At 28.3% G+C, this 25,061-nt stretch overlaps 3 protein-coding genes across 14 annotated transcripts in view; 2 read left to right on the top strand and 1 right to left on the bottom strand.

Annotated features, from left to right (window-relative positions):
• Positions 1-17,747, top strand: part of LOC122511006 (carnitine O-palmitoyltransferase 1, liver isoform) — a 67,415-nt gene extending 49,668 nt beyond the window's left edge. For 7 of the 10 annotated variants that reach the window (XM_043625995.1, XM_043625988.1, XM_043625992.1 and 4 more), the window contains exons 4-15: positions 1,236-1,512; positions 1,905-2,228; positions 2,451-2,650; positions 5,971-6,175; positions 6,270-6,377; positions 6,452-6,477; positions 9,045-9,110; positions 9,997-10,059; positions 10,858-10,972; positions 13,891-14,310; positions 16,246-16,455; positions 16,844-17,747. In XM_043625995.1, the coding sequence (XP_043481930.1) occupies positions 1,236-1,512; positions 1,905-2,228; positions 2,451-2,650; positions 5,971-6,175; positions 6,270-6,377; positions 6,452-6,477; positions 9,045-9,110; positions 9,997-10,059; positions 10,858-10,972; positions 13,891-14,310; positions 16,246-16,455; positions 16,844-16,948 (2,119 nt within the window). In that variant the 3' untranslated portion in view covers positions 16,949-17,747. Of the gene's footprint in view, positions 1-1,235; positions 1,513-1,904; positions 2,229-2,450; positions 2,651-5,970; positions 6,176-6,269; positions 6,378-6,451; positions 6,478-9,044; positions 9,111-9,996; positions 10,060-10,857; positions 10,973-13,890; positions 14,311-15,818; positions 15,956-16,245; positions 16,456-16,843 lie in introns of those variants that run through there. The other 3 variants (XR_006302482.1, XM_043625996.1, XM_043625997.1) reach the window with 3 other exon arrangements.
• A 148-nt stretch (positions 17,748-17,895) lies between these two features.
• LOC122511042 (protein POLR1D-like) lies at positions 17,896-22,834 on the bottom strand. 2 transcript variants are annotated; one of them, XM_043626049.1, is made up of 3 exons: positions 22,472-22,824; positions 20,390-20,416; positions 17,920-18,477 (listed from the first exon to the last, which is right to left on the bottom strand). In XM_043626049.1, the coding sequence occupies exons 1-3, from the start codon at positions 22,504-22,506 to the stop codon at positions 18,237-18,239; spliced, it is 303 nt and encodes a 100-aa protein (XP_043481984.1). In that variant the 5' UTR covers positions 22,507-22,824; the 3' UTR covers positions 17,920-18,236. The 2 variants fall into 2 exon arrangements, with proteins under 2 accessions (XP_043481985.1, XP_043481984.1); XM_043626050.1 differs by lacking the exon at positions 20,390-20,416 and having other exon boundaries at positions 17,896-18,477; positions 22,472-22,834.
• Positions 22,835-22,948: 114 nt separating this feature from the next.
• The window catches only part of LOC122511036, a 28,271-nt gene continuing 26,158 nt past the window's right edge, over positions 22,949-25,061 (top strand). For both annotated transcript variants that reach the window (XM_043626037.1, XM_043626038.1), the window contains exon 1: positions 22,949-23,103. The gene's annotated coding sequence lies outside the window, so the exon portion shown is untranslated. The remainder of the gene's footprint in view (positions 23,104-25,061) is intronic.

A 25,061-nucleotide genomic window follows, 5' to 3' on the forward strand; every position in this document is an offset into this window, starting at 1 on the left:
GTCATGGTGTATTAGTGTCAATAAATAATTTATTGAATCATCAAAAGCAAGTCAGCAAGTCACCTACATTAAAGCAATAATTTTCAAGTAGGTCCCGTAGCATAGTGGTAAGAGTTTTATTAGTTTTTAGCTTCGGCGTTTTCTAATGAATTTGTTGTAATATAATTGTTTTAAACTCACAGTAAAAAATCATTTTTGTTATAATTATTTTCTATTTATGAGATGAGAGTGTGCGTCGACGAGTAGTCCTCGATGACCGTTTCGACAATAAATTATTGTTATATCTGCAAATGTATCACAACGTTGTTGTTTATTGCGTTATTTTGTATATTTCTCTATATTTTTGTTGATCAATAAACTAAAAAAAAAAAAAAAAAAAAAAAAAAAAATAGTGGTAAGAGTGTTGTCTGGTAGTCAGTAGGTCGTAGACTCAATTCCTGCGTGCGTCAGATTTTTTTTTTTTTTGTCACGATTTAATTAAAAAAAGTAAAAATTGTTAAATAAGAATGTTATTTATCAATAATTGGACTAATTTGTTATTAGTAAATAATTAATTTATTAATTTAATTGAAAATAAAGTTGAGGGCATTTTATGAAATCCACGAGGGCACCGCGTGGAAAATCCATATGGAATCCATGAGGATTTTCCTCGAGGGCACCTATGAGGGAAAGCATGTCACGCCTTCGAGGGCTCCGCGTGGATTGCCCCTACGGGTTCCACATGGCAAGAGGGCAATCCACGAGGGCCCCGCCGGGGGCCCTCACCGTTTTTCTGCACGGGATCGATTAAAATAATTATCTATTCTATAACTGTAATTTCTGTACAGATAATTATTATAATTATATAATTTTTTAAAGTTCTTTTGTCAAAAATTGTTTATATTAATTAAATTGATATCAAATATTTAATTACTTTCTTTATTGATCAAATATTTAATTAATTACTTTATTGATTAAATATTCATTTATTTACATTCTTAACTAATTATTTAGTTAATTAAAAGTATAATTTATGACCCGGTGAAAGATTATTTTAGATGTAAAGCAAATTTATGAATCCTCAGAGTTAAAATGTTTATAAAATACAAAACACAATAATAAAAATTAATTAATTATTTGAAGCGTTAATTAATTATTGTTTTTATTTTCATTATTTTTTTTTGCTTTTATTTTTGTACTTTTTATGTTTGTTGTTATTTTTGTTTACATTTTATAAATATTTTTTTATTTTGCAGGTCTTCCATACCGGCACATCTCGCAGGCTCGATTGTAGTGGGACTGTTATTGTGGCTGGTTGTGATATACGCAATTCGTTACACTTTAAAATTATTACTTATTTATAAGGGATGGCTTTTCGAAGCAAGAGGCAGGGGAAGTCGTCCCTCTTATTTAACCCTACTGTGGTTTTATTTAGTCAAATTATTTTCTGGCTGGAACAAACCCATGCTGTACAGTTTCCAAGGTTCACTGCCAAGACTTCCACTTCCCTCCGTTGAAGACACGATGAAAAGGGTTCGTTTTATTTTATTTATAACTCTTCAATTTAATTAGTACAATAATTTACTGCTTTTGTAGAAAAAAAAGTAATTTGTCAAAATAATTTTACTGCTTTTGTCGAAACAGTATTTTATCAAAATAATTTAATATACTTTTTTGACGAAACAAATTTTGTCAAAATAGTTTTACTAATTTTGTCGAAACAGTATTTTTTCAAAATAATTCAACACTTTTTTTAACGAAACAAAATTTCGTCTGCAAAATAGTTTTACTGCAATTGTCGAAACAGTATTTTGTTAAAAAATAATTCTACATATACTTTTTTCTTGAGTGAAACTATTTTGTCATAATAATTATATTTTTTTTATCAAAAATAATTGTACATTTCCCTTCTTTTTTTGGAACAGTATTTAATGAGTGCACGTCCCCTATTAGACGATGGGAATTACACACGAATGGAAAAATTGGCAAAAGAATTTCAACAAGGAATTGCCGTGAAACTGCAACGTTATTTAATGCTAAAATCATGGTGGTCGACGAATTATGTTTCCGATTGGTGGGAGGAATATGTCTACTTACGTGGTCGTTCGCCATTAATGGTGAATTCCAATTTTTATGGTATCGATGCAATTTTAATGCATCCAACGACAGTTCAGGCGGCGCGTGCTGCATCGACGATTCATTCATGTCTACAATACAGACGTCTCATCGAACGACAAGAATTAGAACCAGTTGGTAGAATGATTAGAAATTTAAAAGAAATATTTATTTAAATCATTTCATTTTTTATTATATTTATTTTTGCATTTTTTTGTATTTTGTTTATTTTTGTATTTTGTTCATTTTTTTTATTTTTTAATTATTTTACTTATTTAAAATTTGTTTAGTCATTTATCGAGATTTTTTTTGTCTATTCTATCTTTTTACTATTGTTTATTTTCCTTTTTGTGTAGATTCTCATACAAGGCTTGGTGCCCTTGTGCTCGTGGCAATATGAAAGACTTTTTAATACAACGAGAATACCTGGAATTGAGACAGATAAAATAATTCATTATCAAGATGCTAAACACGTTGTTGTTTATCATAAAGGCAGATACTTCAAGGTGCTTATCTATTACAAGAATAGAATTCTCATGCCGTGTGAAATTGAACAGTAAGTGATGCATTTTTTTCATATTTCCAATTGTCTTCTTTCACACAACTCGATTTACTTTTAACAATTCGTAATTTCTTACCAATTTATTATAATTTAAATTATGAATTAAAATTTGTATTCATTTTTTTCCATATTATGTTTATTAATAAATTACTTATTATTTTTATTTATTATTTCTTTATTAATTAAAATAGTAATTTATTTTATTTTTTAATTTTTTAAATTAACTGACTCGAAGCCTCGAATTTCATACGAATTGGGTAAACATTTTTTTTAATAATAATAATAATTTACAAATTTATCAGTTGGCAAAATAAGTGAAAATATAGGGTCAGCCGGGGTAAATCCGAACGCTTTTAGTAAGTTTCAACAATAACATAAGTTTTTTCTTTTAAAAGACAATACTTCCGGTATTCTGGTGCATGAAGTTGTTGCTTTACTTCCATAGAACAATTTTATGGGGTAGCAAAAATTTTTGATAAATTACAATCGCAGGAAACTTAGCGTTCGTATTTACCCCGATACTTTGCAACTTTCCTAAAATACCGGGGTAAATACGAACGCCATTGTATTTCAGAAAAATCTTAGGGAAAATAAATTTAAAGTATTGCAATTGTTAAACTTATATAAAAACTAAAAAAATACGATAATAAACCTATTACGTAATAATGCATCATATATAAATACAAAAATCAAACAGGTTAAAAATTAAAATGCATTACACAATTAAAACCTTCAATAACTTTATCAAATCATAACGGATTTTTGCAAAACTTGGTACAGAAAGTATTTTGGAGTGATTGAATGTAAATACAAAAATAAAAGTCAAATTTTTTAAATTCAAAATGGCGGATTCAAAATGGCAGACTTTCCTAAAACTTATTTTTAAAAATGATCAAATTTGTTTGAATCTTGCCATTTGGGGGTTTTCGGGGTCGCTGAATACGAATCTGAAGTCAGATTTTTAAAATTCAAAATGGCGGATCCAATATGGCAGATGAAAATTAAAAAATTCATTGGATTCGCTCGAAAATCGTTACTCGGGGGTTTTCGGGGTCGCTGAATACAAATCTAAAGTCAGATTTTTAAAATTCAAAATGGCGGATCCAATATGGCGGATGTTCTTAAAACTTAATTTTAAAAATGATCAAATGTGCTTGAATCTTACCACTTGGGGGTTTTCAGGGTTGCTGAATACAAATTTAAAGTCAGATTCGTAAAATTCAAAATGGCGAATCCAACTCAAAAACATTACAAATTTTAAAAATAAAATCAACATTTCTGTTAAAAGGTCTAGAAAGAAGATAATTTAAATTGTTTAAATTTTTTGTGGAAGAATAATATTTATTAGAATTGATATTAAAATAATCGTTTAACATTATTAATTTTATCATAATAAAATTAGAAATTTAACAAAAAATAAAAACTTTAAGCCCAACCAAATTTCGACATGGCAGGAATTGAATAGAATCCTTTTTTCGAAATACACTTTGGAGGCGCAATGTGTTCTACAATATCTGTCCAAGTATATGCAGTTACCTCAGGAATTTCGGGCCACTTCCACGACTTCAAACTCTTTTGCATAGTAGATACACACTGTCACTAACACACTATCACATTGACAGTTTCACTGTCCCACTTTCACTAACATACTTTCCCACTTTCACTTACACACTGTCCCATTGTCACTGTCACACTGTCACTAACACACTGTCACTAACACACTATCACATTGACACTTTCACTGACACATTGTCACTGCCACCCTCTCCCCCCTCTCTCTCTCTTTCTTTCCACACTACTTACCACTATTGTGTTCTGGTATCCTGAAGAAATAATTATTTCTATCTGATGCGTATGAAACAGATGCTATTGCGCTTCTATGCAATCTATATTCACTGTGCAATATTATGGAATATTAACCCCTTGCCTGTCAATGTCATGAATAGCGGCAAAAAAAAGGTGGTCAAAAGTACTTTATGACGCACATGACGCTTCGAATCCTTAAAAAATAATTAACTCTTTCCGATTTGTATGAGAGATTCTATTGCGCACTTATGCGATCTATGCACTGTGCAATATTATGGAATGTTAACCCCTTGCCTGTCAATGTTATGAATAGCGGCAAGAAAAGACTGGTCAAAAGTGCTTCATGACGCACATGTGCGTATCTTAAAAAAATTTATAAAAACTGTTTATATTGTTTTAAAATTTATTACTCGGGGTCACTGATAACGAATTGGGCATCAGAGCTTCATCATTCAGAATGGCGGGTACAATATGATACACAAATTTCATAAAAATTCCTTCAGTTTTAGAAATTTTAATCCGCTTCTTTTAATTTTTAAGTGATTTTTAAATTTTGAGAAACTGACTTCAAATTCGTAATCAGCAACCCTGAAAACCCCCGAGTAACGATTTTCGAGCGAATCCAATGAATTTTTTAATTTTCGTCCGCCATATTGGATCCGCCATTTTGAATTTTAAAAAACTAACTCTAAATTCGTAATCAGTGACCCCAAAAACCCTAGAATACTAAATTTTATTAAGATCCTGAAAAACTTTTTTCAACAAACCATGTGGCAAAAAAAGTGGAACACTCCTTCGAGAGAACAGAGATTAAGTTTCTGCTTATTAATTACTAACGAGGATACATATAGAAAGAAAAACTTTTTTCTATGTACTTTTATAATGTTAAAATAATAGTGTAATCAAATAAAAACAATTTTGTGTGGCTCTGATATAAGAAAAAATTATTGAAAATACCGTTCGGATTTACCCCGGTTTTTCAATTTTCCGGGGTAAATACGAACGGTCTGATATTATTAATAAAATTTAACAGAAGGCAAAAATCAAAAATAGTTTTTGTTCTAGTATTCATAACAAACAATTATAAATAATAAAATGAATTTTTAGCTTCTTTTTCTTCAAATACGAGACAAAGTACTGAAAGAGTGTCATCTTTGATTTTCAATCTTTTTTGCAATACTCGTTATCTTTGTTTATGCTGTTGCTAATTAACAAACGAAAAATGGGATAATACTTAGAATCTCTTGAAGAGGATCTGAGGTAAAAATTCTCATGTCTAACTTATTTTTAAAAATTTTAATTAAGCTGAAATAATTAGTGTTCGGATTTACCCCGGCTGACCCTAATTACAATAATAGATAATTTTTCAAAACTAATAGTAATAAATATTATAATTACAATAATAAATTATTTTCAAAACTAATAAATAGTAATATAATTATAAATATTATAATTGTAACAATAAATCATTTTTAAAATTAAAAAATAGTAATAAATATTATTTGTAGGCAAATTCAACAAATTTTGAATGACACTTCGTTGCCAGCTGAGGGAGAAGAAAGATTAGCGTCGCTCACTGCTGGAGAAAGAACTCACTGGGCACAAACTAGACAAAAATATTTTTTCAAAGGCGTTAATCGAGCTTCCTTGGATTTAGTTGAAAAAGCTGCCTTTATTGTTGTTCTTGACGACGTTCCTTATGAATTCGATAAGGTTCGTGAAATTATTTTATTTAATTTCAAACAATAATTATTTATTGTAATAAGTAAAATTTTTAGGATTAATTTTTTTTCTTTTTGGATTTTAGAAACATCCGGAAAAACTTGACAATTACGGTAGAATTTTACTACATGGAAAAGGTTACGACAGGTGGTTCGACAAATCATTCACATTGTGCATTGGCAGCAATGGCAGGGTAACAAAATTTATTAAAAAAAAAATTCCTCGTTAAGTAGAATTAAAAATTTTAAATTTATTCATTTATTGCAGATTGGTTTTAATGCAGAGCACTCGTGGTATGTTTAAAAGAAAAATTTGTTCACAATTTATTTTAATTTTTAATATTTAAATTTTATTAACTCTTTTTACAATTTGTCCTTTATTATTTTCGGAATAAATTTTTCAATTTATTTATTTATTATTTTTTGATATTACAAATGCTAAACATTAATTAACCTGTTTTTTTTTGTTTTTTTTTGTATTTATGGGATACAGAAATTGATGTCGAAAAAATGTCTAAATAGAGTGAAAAATTCGTACATGAGGCATTTCATATGAAAAGACGGGGTCATATCTCCGTTTTTTCTCAAAATTTGGAAAAATGTTGTCCCTAAGGTGAACAATAAGTCTACCAAATTTGAATTAAAAATTTTGCATATTTTCGCAAATATTTGCATTTAAAGATTTTAACAATTTTTTTTTCTTTTGCTCACAACTTTTTTTCTAATAAAAATAGAAAAAAATTATATAAATGTTTTTTACACAAAATAACGTAATGTTTTAGGAAAAAAACATTGAAAGAAAAAAGTTAATTTTTAATTAATTTATTTAAAAAATAAAATTTATTTTTAAATTTTAACCCTGTTCTCCCTATTTTTCAAGCTTGAAAAAAATTGTAAATTTAGCTTATTTCATAATAAAGAAGTAGTTAAATTTTTAAAATGGCAATATTTTTTGTTTTCGAGAAAAAAATTATTTAGTTTTGTAATCCGATTGCCCCACAGTGGTTCAAAACTGCAATTTTTAAAAAAGACGTTTATTTTCTTATTCTTTTACTGCACATGCCCTAAATCAGTTCCAATTTATCCAAAATGACCACCAGAAAGTTAATAAGACATAAAATAATTTATTTGAATTGTTATAAACAATATTAATTAACAAATATATAACTTTGATTCCTCTCCACTAATTTTTTTTCACATTTTCTATTTATTTTAAGTTCATTTAAAGAATATATATCCTTTTTGTTTAAAAAATGACATTCAAATTGTCATAAACAAAATTAATTAACAATTAGTAAACTTTGATGAAAAAAATTTTATTGAACAGGAATCAAAGTTTCTATTTTTTATTTACATTATATTTTTTATAACAACTTAAATATTTTACTTTTAAAACCAAAGGGACATATATTCTCAAAATGAACTCAAATTAAAAAGAAAATGTGTAAAAATAACATTTTTTAGTAGAGAGAAATGAAAGTTAACTAATTATTAATTTATAACAATTTAAACACGTTATTTTTTAAACAAGGAGGACGTATATTCTTTGAATGAACCTAAATAAAAAAGTAAACGTGAAAAAAATTTTTTATTGAACAGGAATCAAAGTTAACTATTTTTTAATTATTATTGTTTATAACAATTTAAATAAGTTACTTTTTAAACAAAAAGGACATATATTATTCAATCGAACTTAAATTATGAAGAAAATGTGTTAAAAGAACACATTTTAGTGGAGAGGAATCAAAGTTATCTATTTGTTAATTAATATTGTTTATAACAATTTAAATAAATTATTTTATGTTTTATTAATTGTCTAGTGGTCATTTCGTATTAATTGAAACTGATTTAGGGTATGTGCAGTAACGGGTTAAAAATATAAACGTCGTTTTTTTAAAAATTATATTAATTTATTAACTTTAATTAAAAAAATCATAAACAATTAAAAACTTAAAAATCGACCTCATGGAATGTCTTAAGAATTTATTCCCCTTTAATTTAAAACAAAAAATACTCAAATCGATTAAAAATTGTAGGCTGTAGACTGTTTTGAGCAGTAAATTGCAGTTTTGAACCACTGTGGGGCAATCGGATTACAAAACTAAATAATTTTTTTCTCGAAAACAAAAAATATTGCCATTTTAAAAATTTAACTACTTCTTTATTATGAAATAAGCTATATTTACAATTTTTTTCAAGCTTGAAAAATAGGGAGAACAGGGTTAAAATTTAAAAATAAATTTTATTTTTTAAATAAATTAATTAAAAATTAACTTTTTTTTCTTTCAATGTTTTTTTCCTAAAACATTACGTTATTTTGTGTAAAAAACATTTATATAATTTTTTTCTATTTTTATTAGAAAAAAAGTTGTGAGCAAAAGAAAAAAAATTGTTAAAATCTTTAAATGCAAATATTTGCGAAAATATGCAAAATTTTTAATTCAAATTTGGTAGACTTATTGTTCACCTTAGGGACAACATTTTTCCAAATTTTGAAAAAAAACGGAGATATGACCCCGTCTTTTCATATGAAATGCCTCACATATATGTGACTGTCCACGAGAAAACAGGGCTTAGCTCCCAAACGTGAATTTCACAGGGCGAGCGATTGAAGTACTACGATTGAAGTTAACTACGCTTGAAATACCCATCTTTAAAACGATATATTGTCGAAAGTAGTTGATATTTTTAACTTTTGACTTTTGCATCTGAAAAAGCAACATAAAATCTGTCGATTACCATAAAAAACTCAAATTGATTTTTTGGACCTAAGCCGTGTTTTGTCGTGGACAGTCACATATTTTTATTTTTTTCCATCAAATTGTGAGAATTATTTTATATAATAAATGAGTAATGAGTAGGGCAGACGCAGCAGTAATGTCACACATGTGGGAGTACGTGATTTCTGACGATGCTCAAAATCCAGTGTAAGAATTTTATTCAACATCTAAACTTCTAAGGGTGAAAACAAAAAAAATTGGCTTCTATCTTAATAATTAATTTTCTATTGGCTTTTTTCAAGGTAGAGCACAAAATTTCTACAAATTATCTATCTTATCTACTTTCTAAGAATAAAAATTCTTTTTTAAGTTTCTACTATTTAGAAACTATAATATGAATGGGATTAATCAAAAGCACACGTTTGATCTTCTTCTTTTTCTTCATTCCTTTTGGGTTTAAATCAGGTCGAAATTATTTTTCTATCAACTGAATTTATTATAATTGATATAAAAATTACATTTTTTTCTCATTATCAACTGTGATTCTTCTTTCCTTTTTGGGTTTTTAATTTTTTATAATTCTTTTCTAGTTATCTTCGTCAATTGTTCTTAATTCTTTTTTTCGAAATTCGAAATTATTTTTCTATCAACTTAATTTATTATAATTGCAAAAATAATTGTAATTATAATTCTTTTCTAATTATTACCTCCAATTCTTCTTTTCTCTTTTGTCTAAATTCGAATTATTTTTCTATCTAATTTTCCTAACTTAATTTATTGTAATTATTATTATTATTATAATTCTCTTCTAATTATCAACTCCAAATTTTGATCAAATTTGCGAACATTTTTTTTTCTAATTTCGATAAAAATTCAAAAATGGGGAATTCGAATACAAAGAAATTTGTTTGGATGAAAAATAAAAATAATACGGCAGAGAAAAAAATATTGATGCAACAATTATTTGGATTTTAGTACAGAAGTTTGGAACACTGGAGATTAATTAATTTGACTAATTTTTCATAGAATTAAACCTATTTTTTTAATTCTGGTACTAAAAAAAAATTTTTTTTTATTCTTTGTGATTGTTAAGGGCCGATGCACCTATTATGGGAAGCTTGTGGGAAAGTGTTCTCGGTACCGCAGTTGATGTTGGGTAATTTGTTACAAACACTTATTTACTTACAAGCAGTGATTTAACAAGTAATTTTCTGTTGTGAATGATTTTTGTAATTGACAATTTAAAAAATTTTTTTCTCTTTATCAAATTTATATTATCTCTATTTTCTTTATAATAATTCACCATAATAATACATTCTTTAATTTAGCTTCTTTTAATAAAAAAAAACGACAACAATTTTTTTCCACTTTTTAAATCACTATTCTTTTTAATCGCATGATTTTTTCTTAATTTACGAAATATAAATTTTTTTGTAAATTGCTTCATAAATAGTTTTTGGCAGTTTTTGTTTATTTTATTTTTATTTATTTTTCATTTACTTTTATATTTTCTTTTATTTATTTATTTATTTTTTTTTTAAATGGGTACACTGAGGGACCTTTGGGTCAGCAGCAGACTTTCGATAGGCGGCTACTGACCATTTCGGTGGAACGCTACAGGACTACACTTTTGGGTTGCTGCGGTACAATTTTGGGCGCGTAACAGTCCAAAAGTTGTTTAGCTGCAAACCAAAGGCGGCATCAACACTACTTCGGTGAGCTGCTCACCAACATTTTGGACTGTCACGCGCCCAAAATGGTATCGCAGCGCACCAAAACCATAGTGGAGCTGCTATCGCATACGTTGTTCCACTATATAGTCCCAAAGGTCTCTCAGTGTATTGAAAGTAAAAAAAAAGTTGTAGTTGGTGTGTTTAGTAGTTTTGTATAGCTTTTATTTTTTTTGGAAGTTGGGAAAAAATTCGTAAAAATTGAGAATTTGAATTTTATTTAGATTTCGAGAAGATGGACACACCCTTGGAACACCGGAATTAGTACCTCCAGCTCCATCGCGTCTTCAGTGGGATTTAAACAAAGATTGCTTGGAGGCAATAGAAAAATCGTATTTAGTACGTAGTTTACAAACTTATAATTAATATTAATTTATACTTATTGCCGAATAATATTAATTATTACTTAATATTAATTAATACTCATTAGCGAATAATATTAATTATTAATTAATACTAATTAATACTTATTGCTAAATAATATATAAAATAATAATTTCTTAAAAGTTAATATTAATTACTATTTTTATTATTATTATTGTTATCATTGTTATTATTTTTCGTCACCTAACATAATATTAATCAATAATAATTATAATTTGAGTAGACAATTATAAACGTGGCATTCCAGGAGAAATTTACTACTTTTCGGAGCACCCTCACCGATTTCTTTCAAACTTGGTAGTATTACATTTGTTGGTCTAAAGTTTCAGAAAATCAATTTTTTAAGTAAAATCAATTGTTTATTTAAAAGTTACAACAATTGCTCAAAATTGTTTAAATGCCCATATCTTTTAAACGGTACAAGATAATTGAGTTTTCTTTTTTGCTAAAAATTCATAAAGACGAGACGCTTCAAAAATGTTATTAACATTTTTTCTTATTTTGTTAATTAAAAAAGTTATTTAAATAAATAAAATTAACTTTTGAGCCGGAATTCAAAATTAAATGACTTATGAACCAAAAAATTCCTTGTTTTTCACACTTTTATATTCCGAAGAAAAAAAGTTGTTTGAGTTTTTCAATCACTTATAATTTAAACAATGATTCGCTTGTTTACAATTATTTTGCAACTAAATGATCATCTGTTCTCTCCTGCGCGCGACTACTGCTACGTCACGTCCGTCTGTCGGCATATAATATATTTGACAAGCGTGGAAAAATTGAGGTTATGTTTAATCAAAACAACGCATTTCAATCTTTTTAAAGTTTTAGGATATCAGGATATCAATATCTTGATTTAACTTTTTTTCCATGACTGCTAAAAACTTTAAAAAGATTGAAATGCGTTGTTTTGATTAAACATAACCTCAATTTTTCCACGCTTGTCAAATATATTATAATATAAGGTAGTCCAAGTTGGGTGGGGGAAATTCAATATGGCTGACATCAGCTGATTTACCGGAGGACAAACAATGCATTGAATTCAATGGGACAAATCAGTTTTTTAACCATAACTTTTTAAATATTCATTTTTGAACCATAGTGTAATGGAAAATTATTCTTTATTTATCGAAATCTATTTTTTAAAACAATAAAACCAAAAAATTAAATTTTATTGTTTTAAAAAATAGATTTCGATAAATAAAGAATAATTTTCCATTACACTATGGTTCAAAAATGAATATTTAAAAAGTTATGGTTAAAAAACTGATTTGTCCCATTGAATTCAATCATTCAATGCATCGTTATTGTCCTCCGGTAAATCAGCTGATGTCAGCCATATTGCATTTCCCCCACCCAACTTGGACTACCTTATGCCGACAGACGGACGTGACGTAGCAGTAGTCGCGCGCAGGAGAGAACAGTGATGATCATTTAGTTGCAAAATAATTGTAAACAAGCACGGAGAGAAATCTGCTGCTAATATTACTCGAAAGAGCACATTACTTAAACTGCTTAACGTTTCTCTTATATTTTTAGCATCGATTCATATACTTATTGTAAAAATACTTTCAATGCAATAAGCATAAGAGACAGTAGCTAATTTTGCACGAAATCTTTATTATAAATACAAAGAGAACGTGCTATAAAAGTATTAGATTCTTCTTATAAGAATCGCTCGAACTCCGACTGATTTTCAGGCGGACTTTATACAACACAATCTTACCTGCGTATATGCACATATAAGATATAACTCACACACACATATATTTCTCTCTCTCTCTCTCTCTCTCTCTCTCTCTCTCTCTCTCTCTCTCTATATATATATTTGATATTTCTTTGTCCTGTAAAACATTATTATATATTATATGTAGTATTTAATACTTGTTGCTGTTATAAAAAGATAATATTTATTTAATAGTAAGTATATTATTTAAAAATTATTGCATTTTTATTCGTGTTTGAATATATAAGCAACATGTGAAAATTGTTAGGTTATGTTATTGCAAACGTCACCGCTTTGTACGCGTTCCGTTCCTCGAAACCATCCAGAGAAATATATGTGTGTGTGAGTTATATGTGCGTACACGCAAGTAAGATTGTGTTGTATAAAGTCCGCCTGAAAATCAGTCGGAGTTCGAGCGATTCTTATAAAAGAAGAATCTGATACTTTTATAGCACGTTCTCTTTATATTTATAATAAAGATTTCGTGCAAAATTAGCAGCTGCTTTTTGTTTTTATTGCATCGAACTCTCCATTACATTAAATAGATGATTTCGTATATAAATTATTATAACCTCAAGCTAAAATTCTATTCAGCAGTGACTAATAAAATTTGTAAAGATTCTGCAAGCAATAATAGCAACAGATTTCTCTCCGTGAGCGAATCATTGTTTAAATTACTTATAAGTGATTGAAAAACTCAAACAACTTTTTTTCTTCGGAATATAAAAGTGTGAAAAACAAGGAATTTTTTGGTTCATAAGTCATTTAATTTTGAATTCCGGCTCAAAAGTTAATTTTATTTATTGAAATAACTTTTTTAATTAACAAAATAAGAAAAAATGTTAATAACATTTTTGAAGCGTCTCGTCATTAGGAATTTTTAGCAAAAAAGAAAACTCAATTATCTTGTACCGTTTAAAAGATATGGGCATTTAAACAATTTTGAGCAATTGTTGTAACTTTTAAATAAACAATTGATTTTCTGAAACTTTAGACCAACAAATGTAATACTACCAAGTTTGAAAGAAATCGGTGAGGGTGCTCCGAAAAGTAGTAAATTTCTCCTGGAATGCCACAAACAGTAATAATTAATTATCAATAATAATTATTTTTTCGTAATTATTTAATAATAATAATTTGGAAACAGGAAGTGGAAAAATTATTGAACGATGTGGAATTGAGAATTTACGTTCACGATATTTATGGAAAAGGTTTTATGAAAAAATGTTCGATGTCACCGGACGCTTATATTCAAATGGCACTGCAATTGGCTTATTATCGAGACGCGGGACATTTTAGTCTCACCTATGAGGCATCAATGACGAGATTATTCCGCGAAGGCAGAACCGAGACAGTGAGACCTTGCACCATTGAATCGTCCGCTTGGGTTAAGGCCATGGAGGATAAATCAAAAACAGTCGACGAACGACTTAAATTATTAGATAAAGCAGTGATCGTCCATCAAATGGGCTATCAAAAGGCAATGGTCGGCAAGGGAATCGACAGGCATTTATTTTGTCTCTATGTTGTTTCCAAATATTTGGAAGTTGATTCCCCATTTCTGAAGGTATTTTTATTCTTTTTATTATAAAAAAAATTTTTATTTTGTTTTTGGTATTGGTTTCTTTTTATTTTACTTTTATTTTATTATTTTTATTTCTATTACCCGTGTGGAAATTGCCAAGGTTTGCCAATATTGATTATTGGGTCTGTAATTGTCCTAGCTTGGAATGTACCTTAACCTGGCCCTAGCTTGGTGATAGCTAGAACTTCTTGTTAGATTATAAGTTATAAATATATTTAAAAATATGTATCAGTAATTGTTTATGTGTAATTTGAAGTAATATTTAAACATCTCATAGCAAGATTGAGACAATATTGAACTGAAATGTTTACTTTTAACTTTTCATTTGTAAAATTTGACAGATTATCAGTAGAATTCTACTAATTGCTATTATCAGAATTGAGTTACTGATAATTAGTAGAAAGTTACTGATTCGATTAATAAAATATAAGTTACTGATTCAATCTGTTGTACAAAAATATGACATAGTCAAATTTACTAATTTATCAGTTGAATTTAAAGGTTATGTTGATTTCTCTTTGGCCACCAGTATATTTAGATATATCCTTAGTTCCGAAGCTTATGAAAGTTAAAATAAATCTTTAAAGCAGTTTTTTAATGTTGGGCGCATAAGTTGACTAAACATTGCATGAATGTTTACAATTTTCTTTAATTTTTTAAGTTTTTCAAAACTTTTTAAAATTGTCTTTAAACTTCCTCCTTTAAAGAAAAAATTCATTTAAATTAAAAAAAATTTTTACTTCATGCAACGTTCAGTTAACTTTTGCGCCCAACATTGAAAAACTGCTGACATTAAAGATTTATTTAAAGTTTCATAAGCTTTGATTTAAGCTTCAGTTAATTAACTCAATTAAAATTTTCATTACAATATATTTTTCAAGTTAAATTTTTAAAACCGTTCACGGATTTGTTAACTTCTGTTAAAATCATATTTTGTTGAATGAAACTGAAGTTTCCAACGTTTACGTCGACGACGTCGACGAAATGAGATAAAAACTTCAATTTTTAAATAACAATTGACTTTCCCTCCCCGATTGGATTAAAAATCTATGCAGGATGTAATGAAAAGAAGAATTAAGTTCTTTTTATCAGAAATTATTTGCATCTTGATCTTTAAAAAAATTCTTTTCCCATTTTGCGTCAACGAAAATGTTACTGACTTCAGTTTTATTATTTTGAGGAATTTATAATGGAATAGTTCATATGACTTATGATGACAAGAATAACCTGAAGTATCATGCAACGCATCGTACCGAGCGAGCGTGGTTAAGTGGTTTGGTTATCGGTTTACGAATGTTAGGGTCGTGCGTTCAACTCCCAACGTGTGGGGATTTTTTCTCTGTTAGTATATAGGAATTAAGTATTATAAATTACATGATAACAAAAGTAGGTAAAAGAGATGAAATAATGAATCTCAATAATAATAAATAAGAATAAATAATTTTTTTTTAATAGTTAATTAAACTGTTCCTTTTATTGGGCCTAACTAGATTCTCTAGGTAGAACCAGGCTAGAAGAGCGTGACGTTTCAACCTAGGGCCTACGAGGATAAACAAGCTAGGACCAAGTTAATAAAGGGGAAATCTAGGTAGAACCAATAAAGGGCCATTAGAAAATTTCCACACGGGTAATTTTATTTCTTTTCTTATTTCTATTTTATTTTAATTTTTATTTTATTTCTACTTTCTATTTTATTTCAATTTTTATTTTATTTCTATTTTTATTTTATTTCCGTTATTTATTTTCCTTATATTTTTTATTTTGTTTCCATTTTCTATTTTATTTACTTTTCCTTTTTCTTATTTTTTTAAAATTTTATTTCTATTTTATTTGCATTTTCTTATTTTTATTTTTTGATTCTGTTTTTTATTGTATTGTATTTTTTTTCTAAAAAGAACGTGGTTTTGAAATTTTTAGGAGGTGCTGAGTGAGCCTTGGAAATTATCAACTTCACAAACGCCTCATGGACAAACAACGAGAATTAATTTGAAGAAATTTCCGAATTGTATTTCCGCTGGTGGCGGATTTGGTCCAGTAGCCGATGATGGTTATGGTGTTTCGTATATTATTGCAGGAGAGGATTTGATATTTTTCCATATTTCTAGCAAACGTAGCTCCCCTGCGACGGTATTTTTTTACCATTTGTAATTCAATCACAATTGAGGGCGTGGAACGGATAACTGCCTGGAACGCATGGTCGAAAGGGACTATACCAGTCAGACATCAGTGAGAGGCTTAGAGGCGCTCACTGATGTCTGACTGGTATAGTTCCACGCCCTCAATTTAATTTTAATATTTTAGTTTTTTTATTTTTATTTATTTTTCTTCTATTTTATTTATAAAAATAAATATTTATAATAAATATTATTTTATTCCTTGTATTTTAGAATAGAATTTTCTTGTTTCTTGATTTTACAAATTTCGCTTTAAATTATTTTTCTATCTTATTTATTATTAATTTTTTTATTTGATTATTAAGAAAAATAAATTTAAAAAAAAATTTTTTCTGTCTCAGAACTCAGTGCGATTTGGCGAGCAAATCAAGAAGGCTCTAATGGACATGAAAAATCTCTTAGAGGAAAAGAAAAAGCCCACGGTTCAAAAGAATGGATCAACATAATTAAGGGAGAAAATTATCTGAATGAATTTCAGATTTGGAATTGTACAATTTTTTTTCTCACTATAAGAGAAAAAAGCAAAAAGGTGGAGGAGGATCTCGTGTTAGAAATAGTTGTGTAAATTTTCCAAAAAAAAAAGAAAAATTTGCCTAGAAAAATTATAGAAAAGCACAAAAGAGACGAAAGAAAAAAGTGATTGTCTATAGAAAAATTTTTCCAGTGCAAAATGTAGTTAATTAAAAAATCTTTTTAATTTGAGATCTCCTCAAGTGGCTGATGCAAAAGCATCTTGTGTACAAAACAAAAAGTTTTTGTAAATTGTGACTATAAACAATTTTACTTATTTTTTTTTTTAATTTAGATAAGCTCAATTGTTTTCTTAATTATAATTCTTAAAAATAAGTTCAACAAATATTACGAAAATATTTTTCTTAGATTATAATTTTTAAAATTATTTTTGTAAACTTTGCAAATTATAAATTTGGTTGTTTTTCTAAATTCTGAAATTTTTTTCGAAAAGACTGCTGATACAATTAAAAGTTATACAATTATTGGGACGAAAAAAATTACAACTTCTGTGAAGTGTACTTTTTATAAACTTCATATTGAGCTGTAAAATACTCCATAAATTAATGCAAAAAACACTTCGTTGATTGTGAAAAAAAATTCTTTTTTCATTGTAAAAAAACTCAGTATAATTGTACAGTTTTTCAAATTTTTAACTAAACTTGGATAAAGAGGTCCAGAATGTAGAATTCTATGACAAATTAGAATAATGAATGAATTTATCAGAATTGAAAACAGAAAATTATTTAAAATTAGTTTCTTTTAATTAGAATATTGAAAGTAAAATAATTTTATTTATACTACAAATTTTGTGTAAATACTTAAAAGAAAAGGAATTATTGAAAACTATTTTGAAAATAGGAAAGTAGATAAACTGGATTATTTATGTAAAATATTAAAAAGAAAAAGAAAATTGCCATAGACATTAATATTCAATTTGTATTTATAAATTAGGACATTTAATTTTATACAAGGGAGTTTCTGTGTTTGTTCTATTTACAAAAATATATATTATATATATACAATAATCACGAAGTATCATTTAAAATGTTTATTTAAACTCTTGAAAATATTTTTTAATTAACGTACCTATTTATTAATATTATATTATTTTCTATTAAATTACGTACCCTGTTTATTGACCATTTGACATTAAATTATCAATAATATTATTTATAGCATTTTTACAAAATAATTCATATATTTTCTAAATTTGATTTGACGTCATGTGTTGTCGCGTTTTTTAATTGTTTCCAAATTTTTTTTTGCCTCTGTCGATGTTGATGGATTGACAGTATTTTCTCTATTAACACGTTTTTTATTCGACTGCACGGCATTGCGAAGTGTTGAATGCAAAAATCGTTTATTAACACTCTCCTTTGGTTTGACCCAACCAGTTGGTCCCAATATTTCGGCACGTCTTGCGCCAACTTTCGCTTCGTCAAGCAATGCCTCCACTGCAAGTCTGTAAATTAAATCAAAATCATTGTTTTTTTAATTTAATTAACAAAAAAAATTTATTCACAAACAAATTTAGTTTAATTTAATAAATTTTCTTTTCAATTTTTATTTTATATCTGAAATAAAATTTGATTAAAATTTAATTAGGGATTGCTCACCAAACTGCGTCACTGTTTTTGGGACTAATATTTACACCTCCCTTCCCCCTTTCGTCATATTTTGTAACGACCCCTTCATTTATAATGATAATATTAATAATAATTAACAATAAAAAAAAAAAAAATTTGAATAAGTAAAAAAAAAGTTTACTAATTTGAATTAGTGACAGAATTTTGCTTTCGAATTAGTAAATTTTACTAATAAATTAGTAGAAATTTTACTCAAAAAATAGTGATTTCTACTAATTTATTAGTAAAATTTATGAATTCAAAAGCAAAAGGTCAGTCACTAATTCAAATTAGTAATAATTTTTACCAATTCAATTTTAAAGTAATTTTTGTATTTATTTAATAAAAATTAATTTATTATTATTAGGGGAGACTGGGGCGAAAATGAACAGAATGTCACATGGTAATTTTTAATTATATTCTTTAAAATTTGAATTAGTAAAAATGTTTACTAATTTGAATTATAGTGACTGATTTTTTTAAAATTAGTAAATTTAACTAATTTATTAGTAGGGGAGAGTTGTCAGAGTTGGGCAGCTGTTAGAGTTGAGCCACCGCGTTTATTTTGTTTTATCGCACTAGCGCGATCTATCTTTTTACGAAAATACTTGCTACTAATGTCAGCCATCTTTTCATATGAGTCGCAGTTAAGTATACGAACCTATACTTGACCAGCGTACCAATTTGTGATATAGGCTCAGCAAAAACTTTTTTGTGGTGTCAAAAAAAGAGAACAAAATGTAGAAGAAATGTGCCAAAGACAAAATAAGTTTACAGAAATTGTTCATTAGGATGATATGTGAAAATGTGTAAAGTACTTTGGTGTTTGTGTCACGCGTTTGTGTTCTGTGCCCCTATGACGCAAAACGACCCGTGTGTCAGAGTTGGGCCATGAGGGAAATTTTGCAATTACAAAGCGTATTTGCAACAGAAATTCATTTTTTCACTTAAAAAGGTGTTAAAAACTCCATTTTCACTGGAAAGAGAAAAAAAAAATTTTTTGATAAACTTTCTTCATTTTTTCAATTTTTTAATTTTGGATTTCGTTCATGAGGAATAAATTATCTAAAGTTATATGAAAATGAATAATATGGAATTTTATTTTAATTTCATGGTTCCTTTCCTCATTCCCAAGTGTCATTCTATCATTTGAAGGTCATTTTTAATCATTTACCTAAATATTTCATTGATTTTCTACAGTGGCTCAACTCTGGCGACCATGATTAACTCTGACAACATTTTTTTTTTAAATTGCTTATAACTCTGAATCTTTTGGTCAAATTTTTTTACAATGTTCAGCAAAAGCATTGCATTTGAGTTCATCTTTCCAAAAATATGCGCGAAATCGCGAAATTCGTTCTACAGGAGAAGTTATGAAGAAAAGTCAAAACTATGCTCAACTCTAACAACACTCCCTTAGAAATGACTATTTATTAGTAAAATTTACTAAATAAAAAAAGTCAGTCACTAATCTAAATTAGTATAAACATTTTTACTAATTCAAATTTAGAGAATATAATTTAAAAAAAAAATTATTCAAATTTGAAATTTTTAAATTGAAAATTTAAAAAATGTTGTCATTTAGAAAATTGAAGAGAACATAAGAGAAAAAATATCATTGAAAGACTTGCAACATTTTAATATTTATCGCTGAAAACTAGAACCGACGAAAGAAAATAAAATTTTGTTGTGAATATTGATAATAAAATATTAAAATATAAAAAAATATGTTAAATACTTTAAATATACCTATTTAAAGTTGCTTCGTCCATGAATCTGTAACAGTAATTTTTTCTTATTATTTTACATTTACGTTTAATAATACAATTGAAAATATATTTTTAGTACTATTTTTTATAATTTTTAATAATTTTTGAAGTTTTCAAGTTTTTAAATTTCAAATGAACGAAATATTTCTTATTAAAAATATTTCTCAAAATATTTGCATAAAATTTTGATTGCAATAAAAATTATAAATTTAAATTTTATTATTATTACTATTATTAATTAAAACTTTTTTTGTATTTGATAATAAAAAGTCAGTCACTGATTTAAATAGTAATATTTTCCTAATGAAATTAATAGTTAATGGTAAATAATTATTATTTTTTCCGGTCAAATTAAATTCCCGGCTATTTCCCGGTTTCCAGTTTGGTAGATATACTGTTAAATGTATTGGTAGAAACTAGTATTGGTACGACAGCTAGTATTTAATAAAAATATAAAATAATTTATTGTTATTTATAAAACAAAAATGTTTTTCTATAAACCATAAATGCATACACTGAATTCTTACACTGAAAAGAAATTATTTGATTTAAATAACCGATTACTCGTCTATTACCAAATAAATTAAACTTGAATTAAATTATTTTTATCAATTAATCACTAAAATGGTATTTGTTTTTTCAAATAATGAAATTATTGGTTCAAATAGAGGCGAACGGGGCGAGGCAGCCAAGGAGGCACATTTTGGTTTGCGAGGCAGTTATTTAAATAGGTTTTTTCAATTTTAATATCGCGTTAGAAAGCTTGTCTTATTGGCTAAAAAATCGCCATAGAACATTTTGACGTAAGTTGCACTTAAAAATTTCTACAACCCTTTTCCCAAAGGACCACATTTTGGCATATTTGCAAAAACGTGGGGTGAGGCGGCCAACTATTTTAATAGTTAAAAAAACATAACTTAAAGTTACAATTAGTGAAACATAACAAAGTAGTTGTCCTTAACTTACTTTTATTTTGTTAGTAGCAATTCCATTAACACCATCGTCTTCAACACTGAATTCTGCATTAAAAATCACTTTACAAGAATTTTATTTGTGTAACTCTATTAACTAAAATCACCAAAATAACTCTTAGAAAAGTTACATCCAAAAAGTCTGTTTTCATAAATGATACTGTCATTGCTAAACTGCTGCAGCAATAATGCCCATCTGTTAGCAACTAAAGTAAACTACCATAAGCAGTCTAAATTATCAATACCGCACGATTTGAAAAAATTATGCAGAAATAAGAAGCAATTGGCTGCCTCGCCCCGTTCTCCTCTACCTACAATTTATTTGATTTAAAGAAAAATGATTTGATTCAAGTATAAATATTTATTTGATGACAGACGAATAATCAGTTAATTGAAAAAAATTTTTTTAGTGTATTATTTTTATAAAAATGTAATTAATATTTTCTATTAATTATTATTAATTTAATATTATAATTACTTTAAAAATAGTATTATCCCCAGTAGCACGTAATATTACAGCAATAGGGAGAACACTGCCTAAACATAACCAATGTTGCCTCAATGTTACAGGTATGTTCCCAATATTACGTGCTACTGGGGATATCAATTATTAATTAAAACAAATTAATTGAAAGAAAACTATTATTAATTGAAACTTGAATATAATAAAAATATAAAATTTATTATCCTCTATATTATAATCTGCAGATAATAGTAAAATAAATTTTATATTTACCAAATGTTTTTTGAAATTATTTTTAATTGGAATTTTTTCAAATTACGTAAGAAATAAGTATAACTTTCGAAAAGGCTTCTATCAAACCTAATCTTACTTTCTGTTTTCGTCTAAATGGTCTAAATTCAAAGTCTTCGAGGATAATCTAATAAAATATAAAACAACTGAATAATTAAACTAACAGAAAAAATAATAATAAAGGAAAATTTTTTTTCTTTTTTTTCCAATTTAGAAGGAAAATATTTTATTACTTTTTCCCTCAAGTTACTTATTTGACAAATAGTATAAAATGTATAAAATTTACAAGCTTTATTCACAACAATAACAACAAAAAAGTAAGAAATAAAAATTATACCTTAAATATGCTGAGAGTTCTCCTCTTTTTTTCATAACAATTCAAACATTGTTTTGACAGTTCCTACACTGAAAAAATGTTAGGCCGTTGGCTGTACTGGTTCCGAAACAACCAGTTCCCCTTTCAACCAGCACGTCAGACGTCCTTTTTCAAGACAGTAGACGTAGACATACTTCTTCACGGAGAGAAGGTTGAACGTAAAATCACGGTGTGATCAGAGTCTTAGGCGATGAATGGAAACTCATCATAATTTTCTACAAGATGTAGCGCTCTCTGACGGTTACTGTCACTGCCACTTGCGATTCGTGAATGGAAAAACTCGGTGAAATCACTCAGATTTACCGTGAACTTTCCCCCTCTTTTAACCTTCTCAATTAGACACTGTCTTTTACGGTTCAAATTTCTCTCCGTGTTCAGCGCATGCGTTGTTCTGTGGTTTAGGGAAATAGTGGGAAATAGCTATCAGCACGCACTGAGAGAAGTCCAGGGCGTAATAGTTACCGCTAGACGTCGCTATAAGCTACTGTTCTTGTTGCGTTTGAGATGTTTCGAATCTAGGGCTCAGACGCCCCGAGTCTGTCAAACATTGTTCCCGCATGTGAGAGAACAACTCGTGACCGAAACTAAAAGTTGTAAGTAAAGGCCAACGCAGAATAGATCTGTAACCGGAACCGCAATCGTAAGCGTAACCGTAAGAATGAGTTAGAGAAGGATAGGTATATTGTTTATCCTTCTCTAACTCATTCTTACGCTTACGGTTACGATTGCGGTTCCGGTTACAGATATATTCTGCGTTGGCCTTAATCCCGCTTCGGGAGGTTCCACGTTTTTTATCGGGGCTTGAGACGTCCCGATCGAGGGTTCACATAAGAACATTCAAAATTATCACTCAAGCCTCGCACGGGACGTATTAGTTCCCGGACTTCTCTCAGTGCGGCGGTTGAACTGAAAAAGTAAGGCTGAAGTCCCATGGCACCGTTTTGCGTTGCGTCGTAATGGGAGAGAAAAAGACGCAAATATACGTTTGCTGCATTCTCTCTCATTACAACGCAACGCAAAACGCTGCCATGGGACTGCGGCCTTAGTCTACTGTCAAGAAAAAGGACGTCTGACGTGCTGGTCAGAAGGAAAACACTTGTTCTGGCGTTTTAAGAGAACCAGTACAGCCAACGGCCTAAAACTTTTTCAGTGTATAGGTGTAAATACTGTAATTCAACTCAGTGTTGAATAAATAATTCCCAGCACCATTCGAACTAATTTTTTTTTAACCAAAAAAAATTTTTTCGCTTTTAATCAAAAATTGAATTTTTTTTCCCTTGAAATTTGTATTTTTGGCAAAATTCTTGTTGCTTATAGAAAATTTTTCCAGTGGGATTTTTTTCTCTCACTTTTTCGTCCTGCTCGTGGAATGAAAATTTTCCAGCAGTGAAAATGCACCTTAAGGAAAATAGAAAATCAAGATTTCACCGTTTCACGAGATATGAACTATAATGCGCGCGCACATAAACGTACAAGAGCTGCCAGGTACCCTCACCAAACGCAACTGCGCTTGCGCTACAAAAAAGCTTCTATTTGTAGAATAAAACAACTTGTCCATCTAAAGGCCAACGCAGAATAGATCTGTAACCGGAACCGCAATCGTAAGCGTAACCGCAAGAATGAGTTAAAGAAGGATAGGTATATTGTTTATCCTTCTTTAACTCATTCTTACGCTTACGGTTACGATTGCGGTTCCGGTTACAGATCTATTCTGCGTTGGCCTTAAAGTACTTTATATCACCCCAGTCTGACTTCCATGCATTCTGATGCTGGAACATGTCAGCTTAATGGTTTGCACTTCTATGTGCGAAAAAAACTCGCGAGATGGCGCTGTGCGCACCACGCTCTAAATATGCATTGCAACAATAGAATAAAATATTAAAATAACAAAGGAATTGTTGTAAAAGCTGTAATTAAAAAATTTGCTATTTGTAATATACTTATATAAGGTTTTAAAATTTATTTAAAAACAGAGAGTAGCAAAATAAATAGTTTACACGGAAAAAAAAAGTACGTGAAATTTTCATTGACTCGGTACTTGACTTTTGGATACGACACAAAATACTAAAAACAGTCTAGTACTTTTGCATGAGAGTTTCAAAAGCAGTCAATGAAAATTTCTAGTACCTTGCTTGAGAATTTCATTGACTTTCAAAAAAACTGTAAAATAAAAAAAATAATTTCCACTTGTTCACACCGTTTTTCTGAAATTCACTCATTCATTCACATATTTGGATAATTAATCACACAAACAAAGAACAATTATTGTATCACTTTTCGACGTTCGTCAACACTTATGAACTAACCTATAACACACACATATATTCGCGTATAACTTAAATATAAACACACACTTAACACTTAAAAGTACGTATCGAATTGTTCTTATATACCACATGGTGACATTTTTCACGACTTCTGAGACATGCTATTTCACTGAAAACTGAGACTTACATAACATTCTGTTTTGTGAGAAACACAAAACAAAAAATATTTTTTTGAAAGTCAATTCTTGAAGACAAATATATATTAACACTATTTGTTTTTCATA

The sequence above is a fragment of the Leptopilina heterotoma genome, unplaced genomic scaffold (genome assembly GCF_015476425.1).
Source record: "Leptopilina heterotoma isolate Lh14 unplaced genomic scaffold, ASM1547642v1 Lhet_8, whole genome shotgun sequence".
Lineage (NCBI taxonomy): Eukaryota > Metazoa > Arthropoda > Insecta > Hymenoptera > Figitidae > Leptopilina > Leptopilina heterotoma.